At 47.7% G+C, this 18,887-nt stretch overlaps 1 protein-coding gene across 2 annotated transcripts in view; it reads left to right on the top strand.

Annotated features, from left to right (window-relative positions):
* Positions 1-18,887, top strand: part of FARS2 (phenylalanyl-tRNA synthetase 2, mitochondrial) — a 632,301-nt gene that overhangs the window by 578,449 nt on the left and 34,965 nt on the right. The window contains exon 9 of one of the 2 annotated variants that reach the window (XM_058733132.1): positions 13,110-14,672. The exons of the other annotated variant lie outside the window; for it this stretch is intronic. Coding sequence (XP_058589115.1) covers positions 13,110-13,113 — 4 coding nt within the window. The 3' untranslated portion in view covers positions 13,114-14,672. Of the gene's footprint in view, positions 1-13,109; positions 14,673-18,887 lie in introns of those variants that run through there. 2 annotated transcript variants of the gene reach the window in all.

Raw genomic sequence — 18,887 nt, 5'->3', positions numbered from 1 at the left:
TTCTTCAGGGGAAAATGCTGCCCATGCTCCCTGAGGTTCATCATGATGAACCGCATGATCAGGACTGAGACCAGCCTTCCTTTGTGTTCTGAGCCCTGTGGAGGTGCCTGGGTGTGGGGAGCTGGAGGCTGTGACTTATATTAAGTGTTCTCCACCAAGGAGTGCAAGCCACATTGTAGGTCAGATCCAGTGGAAGAAGGCCTCCCAAGCCATCAGAGTACATGGCCCAGGAGTGCAATTTCATCCCAAGAGGACGCCACAAACAGATCTCAGCCAAATGCATACCACTTCAGAAAGACAGCAAAGGTGGCAGTGTGGGGACAAGATTGGAGGAAACACTGAAGACCTGAGGCCACACAGGCAGTGGCCAAAACTCAGGCAAGTGATGGGCTTGCCAAAGAAGGCTAGCACCGTGAACATGAGAGGTGGGGATGCACTCGAGATGTGCTTTAGGGGCAGGGCTGTGGGGTGTGGTGCTGAGCGACGTGGAGTCAGAGTGACAGGTGGGACATGGCGCTGGTTTGGGCAGCGTGCCGGGGTGGGGGTCGGGGGGCGGTATCGAGGTCAGTTCTGGACATTTTAGGCGCTGGTTTGGGCAGCGTGCTGGGGTGGGGGGCGGATTCGAGGTCAGTTCTGGACATTTTAGGCGCTGGTTTGGGCAGCGTGCTGGGTCGGGGGGGTGGTATCAAGGTCAGTTCTGGACATTTTAGGCGCTGGTTTGGGCAGCCTGCCGGGATGGGGGTTGGGGGGCGGTATTGAGGTCAGTTCTGGACATTTTAGGCTCTGGTTTGGGCAGCGTGCCGGGGTGGGGGTCGGGGGGGCGGTATCGAGGTCAGTTCTGGACATTTTAGGCGCTGGTTTGGGCAGTGTGCTGGGGTGGGGGTCGGGGGGCGGTATCGAGGTCAGTTCTGGACATTTTAGGCGCTGGTTTGGGCAGCGTGCTGGGTCGGGGGCGGTATCGAGGTCAGTTCTGGACATTTTAAGCTCTATGGGTCTGTAGGACATTAACAGAGTGTAGTTAATTTTGTGTGGCGGGTCTGCTTGACTGGGCCATGGGATATCCAGATCTTGGGTCTAACATCATTCTGGGTGTGTCTGAGGGTGTTTCTGGATAGGATTAACCTATGAATGATATAGTAGACCGAGTAAATAGATTACTCTTCTTTTTTTTTTTAATTTTTTTTTTAAACGTCTATTTATTTTTGAGACAGAGAGAGACAGAGCATGAACAGGGGAGGAGCAGAGAGAGTGGGAGACACAGAATCGGAAGCAGGCTCCAGGCTCTGGGCCATCAGCCCAGAGCCCCGTGGGGCTCGAACTCACGGACCGTGACATCGTGACCTGAGCTGAAGTCAGACGCTTAACTGACTGAGCCACCCAGGCGCCCCTAGATTACTCTTCTTAACGTGGGTGGGCTTCATCCAATCCACTGAAGAACTGAATAGAGCAAAAAGGCTGAATAAGAGGTCAAGCTCCTGCCTGACTGACTGAGCTGGAGCATCAGTCTTCTCCTGTCCTCCAAGCAAAAATCCTACCACTGGCTCTCTCCTGTCTGCACCCTGCCAGCTACAGATCTTGGGACTTCTCCACGGCAATTATTGTGTAAGCCAACTCATTATAATCCCTCTCTCTCTCTCCCTCCCCTCCCTATACACACACACACACAGAGAGAGAGAGAGAGAGAGAGAGAGAGAGAGAGAGAGATACAATAGAGAGATATTTTATATATATGTATACATAGGCTAGGTGGAGTAGTGGGCAGGCCAAAGGGCACTTCAGGCAGAAGGATGGGCATTTGCAAAAGACAAGAGGCCAAGGAGTAGCCTGGTATGCTGGAAGAATTGGAGCCCAGGAAGATGGCCAGGGTGTGGTTGGGGAGGTGGTAGGGGTGGGACCAACCATGCAGTATCTGCCATAGTACTGGCACTTAATGTCCCCCCTTAAATGGTAACAGAATTGATAAAAGGTGAAGGTGATGATGGGATGTCTCCATGGTTGACCACAGAAGCATAATCTTTCTAGATTTCTATCTAGAAAGGGAGTTAGCCTGGATATAGTTTATATTTTTTAACATGTTAACATTATTATATTTTTTTGGATATCCAGCATTCAAAGCAGACCTCTGCCCTGATGGGTCCTCAGGAGCTTCAGTGCATTCACTCTCTTTCATTTTCTTTTCTTTTTTGCGAGAGACAGATTGAGACAGAGAGAGAGCACACATGCGCATGTGTATGAGGGGAGGGGCAGAGGGAGAGGGAGGGAGATAATCTTAAGCAGGCTCCAGGCTGAGCACAGAGCCCAATGCAGGGCTCAATCTCACCACTATGAGATCATTGCCTGAGCCAAAATCAAGAGTTGGAGCCACCCAGGCACCCCAACTCTCTTTCATTTTCTATATTCTGACGTTTTGACATCTTCAGGACGTGCTGACCCTGGAGGAACTGCCCCTTCCAGAGTTAGTTAACTCCTGGAGATAACACTCTCCCCTTCAGAGTTCACCTTTCAAATACAAACAAACCAATCCAGGAACACCCCAACGACACCCTCCATGGGCTTTTTCACTGCCGGTCACTCACTGTCCACCTGCCCTAATCACCCCAGAGCCAGGTACCAGACTACTAGGGAGAGCCCATATGTCCCAGAGCTGAATTATTTAAAATAGCCAATCTGAAGCCTGCCCACCTTGATTTGCCAGTTTCAGCCCAAGGAAACCACAATAAAGACTCTGGCCCATACTTTTCTCCCATTTGTTCTGCTTCCTGACCAATGCTGGTGCTTCCCATGTGGCCCTGCCTGGGGTGCAGAGGAAGGAGTTGCACCTATTTCTACTGCCCATGAGTCTGAGCTCACCCACCTCCCCACCTAGAAACCTGGGTCTTCACTGGGGCAGAGCTGGTGGGGTACCCTACCTTTGCTACACAGACCCAAGTTCATCCTTTAGGTCATGTTCTCTCCCTGTCTTCAGACAGGCAGACAGACACATAGACTGTTTAATAGAACAGATTTATTCATTCACTCACTGAATATAACAGATTTATTCATTCACTCACTCTGTCATTCATTCATTCATTCATTCATTCATCCACACATCCATTCGATGTATTTATTCATCAATCATTATAATAAAAAGTCAAGGGGAAATGTATAGAGGCTTTGCCACTTTCACTACCTCAGGAAATTTCCTTAACTTTCTAGCTTATTCTACTCATCTGCTTAAAAACTATATTAATATCTGTAAGAAGATCTATATAAAGTAACTGACACTTGGTAGATGCCCCATGAATGGTTGTTATTAATATTGGTGTTTAGGTGCCAGATCCAGGAATACATAGATGGATTAACCCCACACTTTATTCTCAGGAAACTTATGTTCTGTTAAGTCTCATGTCTCTCTCCAGCAGAAATCGTGGGAAAAGGTGGGTCTTAGAGAGAGGAGTAATGGGATCTTCCTGGAGTCCAGCACTCCCGGAGCTGCCCGTGGACTTACCATACAAAGCACCCAAGTCCTGAAAGCACTGGGCCAGGGTGAGTGGGGGGTGAACCCAGACCCAGGGCTCAGCCCAATCCACTCAGACACCTGTTCCTCCCAGGCAGTACCCCCAGCTCTTCCCACCCTGGGGAGACCTGGGCTAGCATCCTAGGGCTGGGGGAGAGCATTGAGTTTGGCCACTGGTCAAACAGCCATGGGCTGGTGACTGGTGCCTGCAGAAAGCAGACCCTAATGCATGCCAGGGAGATGCTTGAACCATGTCTGGAAGCCCATGGAACTGAGATAGATGAGAATGCAGGCATCGCTGCTTGCCGTGCTCTAAATGAGCAAATGTTTGGGAACGAGGGTGCCAGAACAAAACTGCCTGCACTGTTGTCCCAGCCCCTTTTCAGCTCAAGTCACACATGTGCTAAGAGGCTTTTGGCTCCAGGCGGCTGGTAGACATCGCTGACAGATTTGGGATCTGATAAGAGACTGTTGATTTCATTCGTGTGTGCGATGTCGGAGATGAATTTTAACAGTTAAAACGGGGAAAGGAAAAAAAAGAGAGAGAGAGGGAGAGAGAGAGAGAAAGCCCAAGAGCGTTTGCCAGGATTGCAACACTGGCTGTTTCTTCCATTGGATTTCTTGAAACTGCTAACTCCCCAAGTCGGGGGAGCCTATTTATAAGGGCATTAGTGTTGTGTGCCTTCTGGGGAGCCAAGAGGTGTTTGTAGAGCAGAGGCAAAGGGAGCTGTCTGTGGGGATGGCTGGTCCTCTGGCACTGTGAGCGCCCCTCCCCTGTGGGTCACTCTCTCCTCCTGCTCGTGCACTCAGTCTCCTGGGCAGACCAGGGACAGTCAAGGCCAGCACGACTCCCTTCTGAGGGTGGCAGCCTCAGACAATTCTTTAGGGCTTGCAACACCATGGGATTCTACCACAATGGTCTACTCCAGAATAAGAGTTTAAAAATTATTGTTAATAATATTCCTTTGCAAAAAGAAACAAAGTTCCCTTTCTCAGGGAACTCCAATGAGAAATTAATTTTCTTTAATTTAACATCAAAGGATTAGTTGTTTTGGAAGCTACTAAAACAGGCATCATGCAACCCAAAAGAATGATTGCATCTGTGACGTGAGTGATGGACACAAATGGCCTGTATAACCAATTGCTCTGTGTCTGGACTTCTCCGTAAGCTGCATTTGGTTAAACACTAACCCCTTTTTCCCCTAAAAGGCCAGTGGCCCATCAGGCAGATAACCATCACTTATACTCATAAAGAGCAATAAGATTTCAAAGGTTTTCACCCCACTTGATCCTTACAACCTTCCAGGATGGTAGGCACCACAGGCATTTGCACTGGCTTAGAGATGGAGAAATTAAAATCTAAGGAAATAAAAGCACAGGGTGGTAAATGGAAGGTCTCTTGACTCCAGGCCTGAAGCTCTTTCCCACTATATCCCAATGTTATCCCTGCGGTGGGAAACAGCCCAGGTTTCCTTCAAGAGTGAATGTCACTTCCACACATGCTGTGGCCTATATCCCAGTGCCCTGCTGGTGTCTCAAAGGACATTGGTGACAGCTGGACTGGGAAACATCCCAGAACTCCTTGCCCTGTGCCCTATGTAGGGGCCTTATACTGAAGCATGCTGTGTATAGAATTCATACCCGCAAGGCACATCATCCTGGGCCTGTGAGGTGGGTCACTCCCTCTTGGGACACAACCACTGGGCTGATAAGAGAGTGGCCACAGTGCCTCAGTGCCCACATGCCTGACCTCTCTTCCAGAGGTGGGCGCTGGTGCAGGTCTGGCCATAATAGGCAGGACCTACCAAGCCTCCTGCACACTGGCAGAAGCTGGGTCAGCTGGAGACCACTGGCCATCCCTACCTCAAGCCCCTTTTGCAGAGCTGCCCCCTGAAACAGTCATGGAGGAGGAGATGGAGGGGAAAGGTCCCCTGCTCAACCCTGGGCTCCTCACTCTTCCCTTTACCTACTCTCTCTTATCAAATCCTGTTCCCAGGAAGAGGTATAAAAAGCTGTGATGGGTGCCTAGCTATTCATATTTTGTACATAGACATTCCCAGAAACTCCTGGGAGGAGAGGGTGAATTTCTGGGTGCAGAATTCTAGATAATACTGATGTGGGGGTGGCTAATTTAACTGAGGTATTCTCAATGTCTTTGAAACTTCTCAGAAGTCTATGCTGAGGGCTGGTCATGAGCCTGATCTTAAGGATTAGCTGGGAGAAATTGTACCTCAGCACTTCCCTCAAAAGACACGTCAGCCAAGGATGGACATTTCATTTCTGTCAATACATACCTGACTCAAATCTTTAAAACTTTATCACTCTTGGGACACCTGAGTGGCTCAGTCAGCTAAACACCTAACTCTTGGTTTCATCTCAGGTCCTGATCCCAGGGTCGTGGGATCAAGCCCTGTGTCCAGCTCCACACTGAGCATAGAGCCTGCTTGAGTTTCTCTCTCTCTCCCTCTCTCTCTGCCCCTCCCCTCATTCTCTCTCTAAAAATAAAAAAAAATTAAAAAATGTATCACTCTTCTGTTTTACTAATGAAAATTTCAATATGGTGAATCATGTGTGTGAGAAGACTTGCCCATGTTAAATTAGGCAATTTTTAAGAAAGATTTAATTTTTTAAGAGACATTTTAGGTGTATAGCAAAGTTGAGTGATGAAGAGTACAGAGATTTCCTGTAAACCCCCTGGTCCACACATGCATAGCCTCCCCCATCATCAACATCTCCTCCAGAGTGAGACATTTGTTACAATGGATGAACCCACACTGACACATCATAATCACCCAAAGTGTATAGTTTACACTAGGGTTCACTCCTGGTGTTGTACATTCTGTGGGGTTGGACAAATGTATAATGACATGTTTCCATCATTATGGTATCACACAGTGTAGTTTCACTGCCCTAAAACTCCTCTGTGCTCTGCCTGTTCAGTCCTCTGTCCTCCAAGCCCTAATAACCATTGTTCTTTTTTATTGTCTCCATAGATTATGGACAGTGTTTTTGCTTTCTCGAGAGTGTCATAGAGTTGGAGTCATACAGCATGTAGCCTGTTAAGATCGCTTTTTTCACTTAGAAATATGCATTTAAGATTCCTCTGTGCCTTTTCATGACATGATAGCTTATTTCCTTTTAATGCTGGGTAATATTCCATTGTCTGGACGTACCAGAGTTATTTACGCATTCACCTCCTGAAGATACTGAGGGTCATCTTGGTTGTTTCCGAATTTTGGCACTTATGAATAAAGTTGTTGCAAATATCCACATGCAGGTTTTTGCTTAGACATAAGCTTTCAACTCCTTTGGGTAAGTACCAAGGTGTGAGATTGGTGGAAGTTGTGCTATTGTTGTTTTGGGTAAGTGGCCCTCAACCTTGGTTGCCCATCATGATTATCTGGTTAGCATTTAAAAAACATTTTCTAAATTGTAGTATGAACACTAAACATGAGACCTACCATTAACAAATCTCTAAGTGTATAGTACAGCACTGTTGACTGTAGATAAGATATTGTACAGACAATCTCTAGAGCTTATTAATCTTGCTTAACTGAAGACTTTATGCCTGTTGATTAATAACTCCTCATTTCCCCCTCCCCAGCCCCTGGAAGCCACCCTTCCACTCTTTGTTTCTGTGAACTTAACTATTTTGGATACCTCATGTATGTAGAATCATGCAGTCTTTGTCTTTCTGTGACCAGCCCATTCACTGAGCATAATGTTCTCAAGGTTCACCCATGTGGCAACATATTATAGGATTTCCTTCTTTCTTAAGGCTGAATAGTAGACCATTGTGAGTACAGACCACATTTTCTTTATCCATTCACCTATCAATGAACATTTAAGTTGTTTCCACATCTAGGCTATTGTGCATAATGCTGCTGTGAACATAGGAGTACTAATAATGCTGAGATCCTGATTTATCTTGAATTCTTTTGGGAAAATACCCAGAAATGAGACTTCTAAATCATATGATAGCTTTATATTTATGTGTTTGTTTGTTTGTTTGTTTATATTTTTTAGGGAGAGAGAGAGAGAGAGCACAAGTGGGGGAGAAGGGCAAAAGGAGAGAGAGAGAATCTCAAATAGGTTCCATGCTCAGCACAGAGCCTGACGTGGGGCTTGGTCCCACCACCCTGCATTCATGACCTGAGCTAAAATCAAGAGTTGGACGCTCAAATGACTAAGCCACCCAGGTGCCCCAATAGTTTTATTTTTAATGTTTGGAGAAACCCTTATACTGTTTCCCACAGTGGCCATACCATTTTGCATTCCCACCAGCATTGCACGAGGGTTCCCTTTTCTCCACATCCTCACCAACACTGTTGTCTTTTGTTTTTGATAACAGCCATCCTGACCGATATAAGGTAATAAAATCCCTACACCCACCCTCACCCAGGCCATTTAAATCAGACTTGGTGAGCGTGGGGCTTGAACAACAGAATTAAACAAAACCATCAGGTCATCACAGTATGTAGCCGGGGTTGAGAGTCACTAATTCAGATGCTGACACCAGACTCCTGGGTTTGTGTGATTTTCAGTCAGCCTCTCCACCTATGCACATGTGGGCTTTGAGCACACAAGGGAAATGGTTTTTAAAAAACCAACTGTTTGTTATGTTTTGTGAAATATTTCTACTTTGGGTCTCCATTTGACCCCAAATAAGTTTCATTTTTTATAAAATCTCTCATGTGAGGTTAAAAGCTGCCCCCTTTCACTTCCTTAGATTGACACCAGGTCCAGAAATTCTCACTTTATCAAATTCCAGCATTCCTGGGGACGTTGGAATTTGCTAACCATTTCCAACTTCTGGGAACAACCATTCCTAGTGTGACAAACACACTTGCTCAGTTGGGCAGGGGATGTGGGCCAACTGCCTCCTCTTTGCAGCCACCTTATGCCTGGCCAGCTTCTTGTGGCTAACAGGGATGGGGACACCGATCACTGTCTGCCTGGGGCAGTGTGGGACCATGAGATGTCCCAGGTGGAAGGGTCGTTAGAGGGTCTCCAGGCCAGTAATTTACACCATCATGTTTAAGCAGGAGAACTTCCTTCCAATACATACATATAGAACAGACAGAAGCTGAGGCACCCTCCTTTGGATAGTGGGCTGGAAAGTCCACCCACCCATGAAGCGCCCCGTCCTCCACAACCTGGAGAGATTTATAATGTTCCAGAGGCCACACCCTGAGTCTTTATTTTCCACAGAAAAGTGAGGGTGGGGATGGGTGGGTGGCAAGTCAAGAGGAGAGGGGGTGTTGCTGCTGTAGAAACCCCCCATTTCATAGATTGGTGGGGCCAGCCTTAGTTGGTGATGTGATGGGCATTCTTTAAGCATGTCACAGACACTGGGTGCTGTGCTAATTGCTCTTCAAATAACACTCTGTATTCATGAACACTTTCTCCCCCTCCTCCACAGCCCACCTCTGCCTACCATTGTTTCTCTTTCCAGTGTTTCCCTCCTTTCCCTCCTGCTTCTGTCACCCTGTCCCCCACTCCCTACCTGGCTCCCTGGGCTTGTTCTGAAGGACAGATGTCTTCCCCTATGATGGCAGAGCTAACCTACAAATATGTCAGATTTCCTCAATGTTAGGAGAAAACTTTTTCCTTGAAAGTCAGACCCTGACCCAGGCTTCCCTCTGCCTTAGTACAGCTTGGCTCCATGAAATCCAGACCTGAGTGAGAAGCTGGTCCACTTCTCCTAAGCAAACAAGTGTGAGGTTGGGGCTCCTCCCCTGAATGGGAGCAGAGGACAGAGGGAAAGTCTTCCTACCCTTTTCCATCTTTGTTCTTTTCTCCCCTAACTTCTCTCCCTTCTGTGGCACTGACTCCCCCGGGGCTTCCCTGGAGCTGGAAAGCAGAAACCTGTGGGGAATAAGGTGAAGCTGTCAGGGAAAGCTGTGGGATCAGCACCCAGCTTGGTGTGTGGCTCAGAGTAGAAGCCCAGCAAATGCGCTGGCACAGAACACAATGGGATCTGGAAGGTGAGTACTTACACACTTCTCATAGTAGTAATAATGGACTGAAAGAATACTTCTGGTCCACGTTTCCTTTCTCCTTGCCCTTGAGCTTCCCTGAAGTGCATGTGGTGCTGAATCTTTGAAGCTGTAATGAAATGTTTGGCTTTGACCTGGGAAAATGTGATACAGGAGCTCTGTGGAAACTTCCCAGAAGTCATCAGTGGAGAGTGCTCCTGGGACCCAAGGTCAGCAAGGCCTGGGCACCAGTAGGAAGGGGAAGGTCACAAAACAATGCATCACACATTCTGCCTAAGGGGAGCCATGGTGTCCCCAAACCTGAAAATGCTCCTGTGCTTCTTACTACTGCCTGCAAAAAAAGAGACTGGAGATGGCTCCCAAGAGGGCAGGTAGGTGGATCCTGATGAAGGAGATGTGATTGGGGGAGACCAGACTCCAAAGGACAATTAAAGGTGTGTGTGTCTGAATATCACTCGGGTTCATTCATAGCAAAGGTGCCTGCCTCAAAAGCTCCAGAACAAGCTGAACTCCTGTAACTCAACAACAAAAATACAAACACTTATTGAGACACCTGCTGAAAAATGGGCAAAGAACTTGAAGAGACATTTCTCCAATGTCCAAAAAGGACATGAAATGAGGCTTGACATCCCTAATCATTAGGGTAATGTGAATTAAACCACAGTGAGACCAGTTCACACACATTATGATGGTGAGTAGTAAAACAAAAACAAAAACAAAAACAACAGGAAATAACAAGTATTGTTAAGAATGTGGGAAAATTGGAACTTTGTGCACTGCTGGTGGGAATGTAAAATGGTGCAGCCACTGTGGAAAACAGTATGGCAATTTCTCAAAAAAAACTAAGCATAGAATTACCATTCAGTCCAGCAATTCCACTTCTGGGTATGTATGCCAAGGTCAAAGCAGAGACTCAAACAGATATTAGTATCCTCGCATTCCTAGCAGCATTCCACACATTAGCCAAAAGGTATAAGCAAGGTACGTGTCCGTTGATGGGTGAATGGATGAAACAAAATGTCTATACATACAGTGGAATATTATTCAGCTTTAGAAAGGAAGGAAATTCTGGCACATGCTACAACATGGAGGAAGGTTGAACACATCAAGCCCAGTGAAATAACAGCCAAACCAGTCACAACAGGACAAATACGGACAAATACTATATGATTCCACATACGTGAGGTTCCTAGATCAGCCTACTTCTTAGAGACACACAGTGGAAGGGTGGGTGCCAGGGGCAGAGGGAGGGAAGGGGGAGTTAGTATTTAAAGGGACAGAATTTCAGGTTTGCAAAATGAGAAAGTTCTGGAGATGGTGATGGTTGCAGGACATTGTGAATATACTTAATATCACAGGACCATACACTTTAAAATGATTAAGATGGTACTTTTTATGTTATGTGTGCATTTTACCACAGTTAAGAAAAAAAATAGGCAGAGAAGGTGGTGAGCACTGTGGGCAGGGGAGTTAAATTTGTGTCCCAGAAACTGGAACAGATGAGGCTAGAAAGAGAACTGGCAGAAGAGGACTCCCACGAGCTGGCCTTGCAGAGGCTTGTCCCACTGAGACTAGGTGTGGAGAGGTCCAGGCTCTTCGAGGCTGGTATGAGCCCACCTCAAAGGCTGGCCCTGCAGAATCAGAGCAGGCCAGGATTCCAGAAAATGTCCCCGGGGGCAGGAGGTTGAGGGTACACCCTAGGTCCATGGTCTTGTTTTTAATGTTTATTTATTTTTGAGACAGAGTGTGGGTGGGGGAGGTGCAGAGAGAGAGGGGGACAGAGGATCCAAAGCAGGCTCTGTGCTGACAGCAGAGAGCCCAACAAGGGCTGTGAGATCACGACCTGAGCCGAAGTCAGATGCTCAACTGAGCCCAGGTCTCTGGTCTTATAAGTCAAAGTACTTAGATAGGAATATTAGATAGTTCCAGGGCATCAGGGGCTTCTGGAATGAGCACTGAGTCTTGGGCCAGCTTCCTCCTCAGACTGAAAAGAAGGCTGGAAGTTCTGTCAGAGAGTCCTGAACTCATGGAGGCAGCTTGGGGAATTCAGGGGCAGGGAAGAGTGTCTCTATGGGTAGCCTCTGGCATACCTGAGGCTACACTGGCATGACTGATGGTTGTGGGAGACATGGTTCTGGAACTCAGTAGCACCCATCAAGCCAGTATCTATGATGTAGGCAGGGTTTGGAGAAGGGGCTAAAAGCAGTAAAAACAATGCAATCACAGAGGCTGACATTATCCCACATTCATGCTTTTAGCTGGCCTGACTCCCTTGGGCCCCACAGTAGAGACCACTGCAAAGGAGCATCTAAGTGTTCCTGACTATTGGCTGGACGCGTCTGTGCTTAGTCCTGCTTGGCTCTCTGCTTCTGGTTCCTGGTTCCTGCAGAAGTTCCACCATTTCTAACCTTCTTGGCCTTGTCTTCTGTCTTCCCTGAACTCTTTCCTGGGACTCCCTGGCACAATTTGATCTCCCCAGTTTTGATCCTGTCTGGTTCTTCCTGTCCTTGGCGCCTCTTTCACCTGGCTCTGGCCCCTGGGAGTGCACATCTGCCTAGGCCCTGTGCCTTGAGAGAGGAGCGTGGAGAAAAGTGGACCATGGGAGCCAGGCATTCAGGCCTGTCTGCAGTGAGCGGTTTCCCAGGCATCTGCCCCCATTTCCCTGCAGTCTGGGGATGGCTTGGAAAGGGGATGCCACGGTGACCCATAGTAGGCTGGGTGCAGAGGCATCACAGAGGGCATACACCCTTTTATCAAAACTCGGGAGACTGTACAGTTGGGGCTGGTAGAGAGTGACGCTAGTGCTTATATTCTTATAGGAGGCAGAAGGGAAACAAGCCCAGAGCCCGGGGGAATTTCCCCAAGTCTCCCCCCAGGCCAGTGCTCAGTATCTACTAGCAGCTGGGCTTCTGAGCCCCCAGGTCCCCTCTCCCAGTGTTGCTGCCTCACCTGGAGGAGCAGCAGACCCCATCCACCCCCACTGCTCTGCCTCTTCCTAAAGCAAGACTCAAAGAGCCCTGAATAAACGTTCACTAATTGAGCCTTAAAACGCTTTTAGGAAATACAAGAGGGAAGTTGTGTTTGGCTGAGTCCTGGGGGAAAGGTGAGCCTGAGACTAGTTTTCTACACTTCATGCACATGAATCCACCTTGCTGCTCCCCCTTGCTCAGGACTCCTCCCTCTTGCCCTTAGACAGCTCCTTTTATAGCTCAATGTCCTTTTCCTCAAGTTCCAGTGAAGGGCCCTCGCCAGAGCCAGCCCTCGCCACAGAGTCCACACGTGCTTCCAGAAGCAGCTGGCAGCCAGGAGCCAGGCAGCCCTGGCAGCCAGGAGGAACAAGCCCTTCTTTTAAAATAAAAGAAAAGGGGCACCTGGGTGGCTCAGTCGGTTAAGCGTCTGACTCTTGGTTTTTGCTCAGGTCATTTATCTCATGGTTTGTGAGTTCAAGCGCAAAGCCTGCTTGGGGTTCTTTCTCTCTCTCACTCTCTCTCTGCCCCTCCCCTGCTTGCATTATTTCTCTCTCAAAATAAGTGAATAAAACATTTAAAAAAATAAAATAAAATAAAATAAAAAAATAAAATAAAATAAAATAACGTGGATATGATTTCATCTAGATAAACACAGGAAATCTGAGAACAAACCAGCACCAGCAACCACCATGTGAGCACATCCCAGGGCAGCACAGGCTCACTTCCTCCCTCTCTGACCCTGAGGGTCAGGCCATGTCTCCACTGAACCATGAGGGACCTGAAGCTGAGCCAGCACATTGCAAAACCAGGATGGAAAGCCCAGCGTCCTCCCAGGCCACCATCCAAGGGGACACAGAGAGGCAGCAGGGCCCTGAGCTGGACAGATGCCTCAGGCGGAGGCCAGCCCGACCTCTAGGAAAGGAAGATGAGGCACGGGGGATAGATGTCAGGATCTGAAAGCAAAGCCAGTGAAGCTGCCCTTTGAGGTTGGGGAATGAAGAAAGCTTCATGCCAGGTAAATGGAGGCTGCAGAAGGAAGAGGGAGAAAAGCTCTGCTTCTCTGACAGGACAACAGGAGTTTGGCGAGGGGTGGATTAGGCCAAGTGTTATCCTCCATGATGAAACGCAGCAGCCGGTGGTAATGAAATATTTATGAATGGGGAGGCGATGCTGCATTCTGCAGTGCAGCACAGGGGAGAGCGAAGTTTCAAGAATACTGTAATAGCAAAACCCTCCATTAATTATCGGAAGCAAGCTGTAACACCAGTTCCTATGGCAACAGGGTCCCCAATGGATTTTGTCCTTTTTTTTTTTTTTTAAGCTGCTCCCATTTACTGTGGTACATTGCATTTGTTTCCCACCAGAGGCTTGTGCTTGTCCTTTGCAAATGAATTCGTCCTGTCCTCACAGTGGCTGCAGCAGAGACTGGCAGGCCAGGGTGCAGGGAAAGTGAAAGATTATGCAACTTTGCGCTAAGGATGGTGATAGGTATTGTGAGTGTCTTCACTTTGAAGGGGATGGAAGGGCAAAAGGCACTGAAGGTAACTAGTAAAGAGTGTGGGGTTATTAGGGAGGATGTATCCAGGTCACCCTGTCCTCCCCGCCACCACCACCCCCACCTCAGCCACAGTGTTTGTGATCCAGGACTGCACCAGGGATGTGTCCTTGCAGCCCAGCTGAACTCTCCATCAACATGCCCACTGCAGCCGCAGTGGAATCTAATACCCGCTCATAAAGCTCGGATGTGAGTGCTCCGGGGTAGGATGTATGAGAGACAGGGCTGTGGTTCCCAGGGAAGCCAGAGCAGCTGCCCCCTCTGCCTGTGGCCAGTTCTCCCCATGTTCCACCTTTACCCACCACTTCCCTTCCCTGCCCAAATGCAAGTTTAATTTGGCAGCAGTGTGAAAGTGGTTCTTTCAGGGGGAGACATATTGGGATGGACTGGCCCTGGACTGCTATCCCCTGGAACACCCTGTCCCAGGCCACAGGAGCTACCCCGGGGCATGGTCAGTGGCTTCACACATCCTGCTAATGATAGGGCCCCCAGCTCATTCAGGAGCCTCCTGAGAATGATGTGGGTCCTGCTAAATAAATGGCCTGGGGCAGCGGAGTGGGTGGGGGTCAAGTCTCTGCTTTGACTCGGAGAGAGTGTTGGTCTCATATCACGAAGCTGTTCCAGGTCAAAAATAAATTTCTACTTCTCCAGAATTCTTTTTCTGGTTTTACTCTGCTTTCTAAGTTGCCAAAGGGACGTGAAAGCTTTTGCGAACAAAACTGGGAAGATGCCAGAAGAAGGATTAAACCGAACTTATGAATGTGTGCGTTTCTGTTGGTGGAGTTCTACCTGGAGTGACACTGGTGTGGCTTCCCCGTGGAGGCCCACCCAGCTTAGGGGAGGGGATGAGCTCAAGAGCAGAGGGGGTCCTTGGTCCTTGGACTTGTCTCCTGTTCCATCAGTCCCTCCTAACTTAGACCTCATCCTTGGGACTGATATCCAGGTACCCAGGCCACTTCAGTACCTCCCCAGTGCTAGGCCCCATGGTTGTCACCTTATCAACTCTGCACAACAGGGTTGTCTGCCTCATTTCAGCAGTGAGGAAACAGAGACTCCAAGGAGGAAGGTCAATTCCTAGGCCACATATCTCCTCAGAGGCAGAGGTGGGCTCCAAACCCACTCCCTCCAAAGCCTGTGCTTCCAAAGGCCTCACTAAACAGCCTCCTGAAGCCCAAGCCCTGCCAGGGCCCCAGCCGGCTCTCTACCAAGGTCTAAAAGCAGTGGCTCCCAGGCCAGAGGGGCCACACCATGGGGGACCTGTCATACGTGCAGGGAGAAAGCATCAGAAATTCTAATTAGGGTTTCGTATTATCCCCTTGTAATATCAATATTGGTGTCTGCTTTGGGATGCCTTCACTAGCTCAGTGGCACATTAATAGAATTTGCAAATCAATAAACATTCCCATATTGGATGTATGCCCCAAATTATGTTACCAATATTGGAAGCGAACAAAAAGATGGGGTCTAATGTTGGAGATAATGACAAGCCCCCCCCCCCCCCCCCCGGGTCTCTCAGGGGCCAGAGAGGATGGCTTGCCATAGGCCTCAGCTTTCACCTGCAGTTATGTCTGTTCCTCAGGATCCTTCTAGACACTGCTCAACACCAATCTTTTCAGTGGCGCTGTGCCTGGCTGTCTAGGAAAGATGACTTCCACCACAACCGGAGTGCAGGATACCCTTGCATCACCAGAGGCTGGATGTATGGCTTCCAGCTGTTTCCCATACCTGCTAGCATTCCAGTCCTCCCGGGGTTTACTGGGGACATAGGGAGGAGGAGATGGGGAAGCATCCAGGAGTGGGGAGCACAGCATTTTGGTCCCCCTGGCGACCCACAAAAGCAGCAGCCCTTTCTGACCCATGCCTTCACTCTGTTGAGAAGCCAGGGCCTCGAAAGCCTTCCCTAACTGATCTGTGGGATTTGGGGGGATGGGCAGGAGTACGTGGGACGAACAGAACTCATCTCCATCTCGTCCTCAGGTGGGAATCGGGGTTGTCCACACATTCCCTAAAAAGCAGAAAGGAACCCTCTCCTTCCTTGTTAACAAGCTTTGGAGTCTAATTAAATGCTCTGGACCTCAGTTTCCTTGTCTGTAACATAAGAAAATAAACAATCAGACTTTCTTCACAGGGTAGTTATGAGAAGTCAAGAAAATTCCAACATCCCCCAAAGCTTCCCTGCAGATCAGCGACAACAGAAGCTTGAAATAATCACAGCGCTTGGCATAGAGTAAGTGCTCATAAATGCTGGTTTTCTTCCACTCTCTGCCACTTGCTAGCTGTGTGTGACTTAACTCTGCAATGCCTCGCTTTCTTCATTTTGAAAATAAAAAACAATGCATGTCCTATTTCATGGCATAACTGAAGAACTCTGTGTGGTATGGATGCGGGAAGGTCCACAGACTTGGAAACAGCAGGTGAGCTCATTCAGTTAAAGGTTGTTAAAGGAACAACCACCACTTAAGTGATTGTGTGATAATGGCGGAAGAGAAAGGTAGATATCCAATGACTTTGGCTTCTTATGACTTACTATCTGCATACACATGTGCAGTGATTCTGGAAAGCCCACTTAGCCTTTTGGAGTCTTAGTCTTCCCATCTACAAAATGGGGATAGTAATAATACATACCTCATTTGATTTTTAGGATGACTATGTGGGACAGTTAATATTTTTTTTCAATTTTTTAATGTAAATTCTAGTTAGTTAACATACAGTGAAATATTGGTTTCAGGAGTGGAATTCAGTGTATGTAATTCACCACTTACATACACCCGGTGCTCAGCGTAACAAGTGACTTTCTTCATACTTAACACCCAACTAGCCCATCCCCCGCCCACCTCCCTCCACCAACCCTCAGTTTGTTCTCTATCATTAAAGGACTTTTATGGTTTGTTTCCTTCTCTCCTCTTTTTGTCCCTCTTCCCATATGTTCATCTGTTTTGTTTCTTAAATTCCACATATGAGTGAAATCATATGGTGTTTGTCTTCCTCTGATTGATTGATTTCATTTAGCATAATACATTCTAGCTCCATCCACATCATTGCAAATGACAAAATTTACACTCTTTTTGATGGCTGAGTAATATACCATTGTATATGTATTCCACATCTTCTTTATCCATTCATCAGTTGATGGACATTTGGGTTCTCTCCATAGTTTGGTTATTGTTGATAATGCTGCTATAAACATTGGGGTGCATCTGCCACTTTTTTATCCTTTGTATTTTTGTATCCTTTGGGTAAATATCTAGTAGTGCAATTGCTGGGTCATAGGGTAGTTCTATTCTTAACTTTCTGAAGAACCCCCACACTGTTCAGAGTGGCTCTACCAGTGTGCATTTCCACCAACAGTGCAAAAGGGCTTCCCTTTCTCTGCGTCTGGTCAACACCTGTTGTTTCTTGTGTTGTTAATTTTAGCCATTCTGATAGGCATGAGGTGGCATCTCATCATGGTTTTGATTGGTATTTGGGACAGTTAATATGAATGCTTAGCACAGAGCTTGGTCTGCAGTCAGTGCTGAGAAAATGTGAGTTGTAGGCAGTAATAAACTACCATCATTATGATGCTGACATTTCTAGGCTTTTATTAAGATTCTCATTTAATTTTCACACTAGCCCTGCAGAATTGACACTCTTGTCCTCAATGCACGGGTGAAGAAATTGAGGCTTGGAGAGGCTGAGACTTGCCCAAGTTTACATGGAGTATATCAATGGAACCAGGTCTCTCTGTTGCCCAAGCCTATGATCGCACTCCTACACCAAGAACCTCGCCCCACACTTCCTGGGCCTGGACTGGCTGAGCTGCTGCTGCTTTGTAATCCTTCTCAAACACCAGCAGCAGGAGGCTGTGGAAAGCATAAAACTGGGCTCTCCAAATGGTGTGGCTCTCTGGCTGCCTTGGGGAACCTGGGATCCCTTAGATCACAGAACTCAATCACTCTTTCTCTCCACTCTGTTGGTGAGTCTGGCAGGAGCAGACCAGACAGTAGGAAGAGAGGGAACCATCACTTATCCCAGACACATTACTTCACAAAAGTCAGTCCTCCAAACATCGGACCAGAATTCCACCCCAGGCACTCAAGGTTGGAAAACGATAGCCTTCTCAGGGTTTTCTTTAATGTGCTTTGATTTTCTGCTCTGAAGGAAAGACCAGACCTTGGCTAGAGTGACCCCAGACAGACCAGAGCAGCCTCCAACAGCTGCGTGGCCTCCTGTGGCATCAGGGAAGCTCCTGAAATGGGATAACACCTTCCTATGTGTGTGTGGCTTCAGGAGCCGGGCTGGCTGACTTGAGCCACACTTGGGTTCAGTGGCCCAGCCTTCCCACAGGGTCTTGACCCTCAAGACCCCTTCTCTTGCTGTCTCACCCCCCAGCCCTGGGATAGACTGTGCGTGAACAAGGAAATTACAGCATTCATGTCTCTAAGTGCACATGTATATGCAGGCTGATGCAAGAGTTCAGCTGCACCAAAGCCCAAGAAGGGCAACTCAGAGCCATCAAATTACAGGGAAGAAGAGAACGACAGCCTTAAAGCCCATTGCCTAGAGAAGAGAAGAGACTTTAAATCTATGTGACCTTATCATTTGATTCAGCCTCTCTGAGCCTCAGCTTCTCTCCCTAAGGTGGGAATCAGTAAGATGAGACTCATAATTGTATGCAGAGCTGGTGGCTCCTGGTCTGCCTCTCCTTTCACCCCACATTTATTGAGGTATAATTGATAAATAAAAATTGTATATATTCAAGGTATACGGTTTGAAGTTTTCTTTCTTTTTTTAAGTTTATTTTTTAAAGAGAGAACATAAGCAGGGGAGGGGCAGAAAGAGAGAGGAGAGACAGAACCCAAAGCAGGCTCCAGGCTCTGAGCTGCCAG

The sequence above is a fragment of the Neofelis nebulosa genome, chromosome 6 (genome assembly GCF_028018385.1).
Source record: "Neofelis nebulosa isolate mNeoNeb1 chromosome 6, mNeoNeb1.pri, whole genome shotgun sequence".
NCBI lineage: Eukaryota > Metazoa > Chordata > Mammalia > Carnivora > Felidae > Neofelis > Neofelis nebulosa.
Note: the sequence above shows the minus strand (reverse complement) of the source record. Positions and strands in the feature narration are given on the sequence as shown.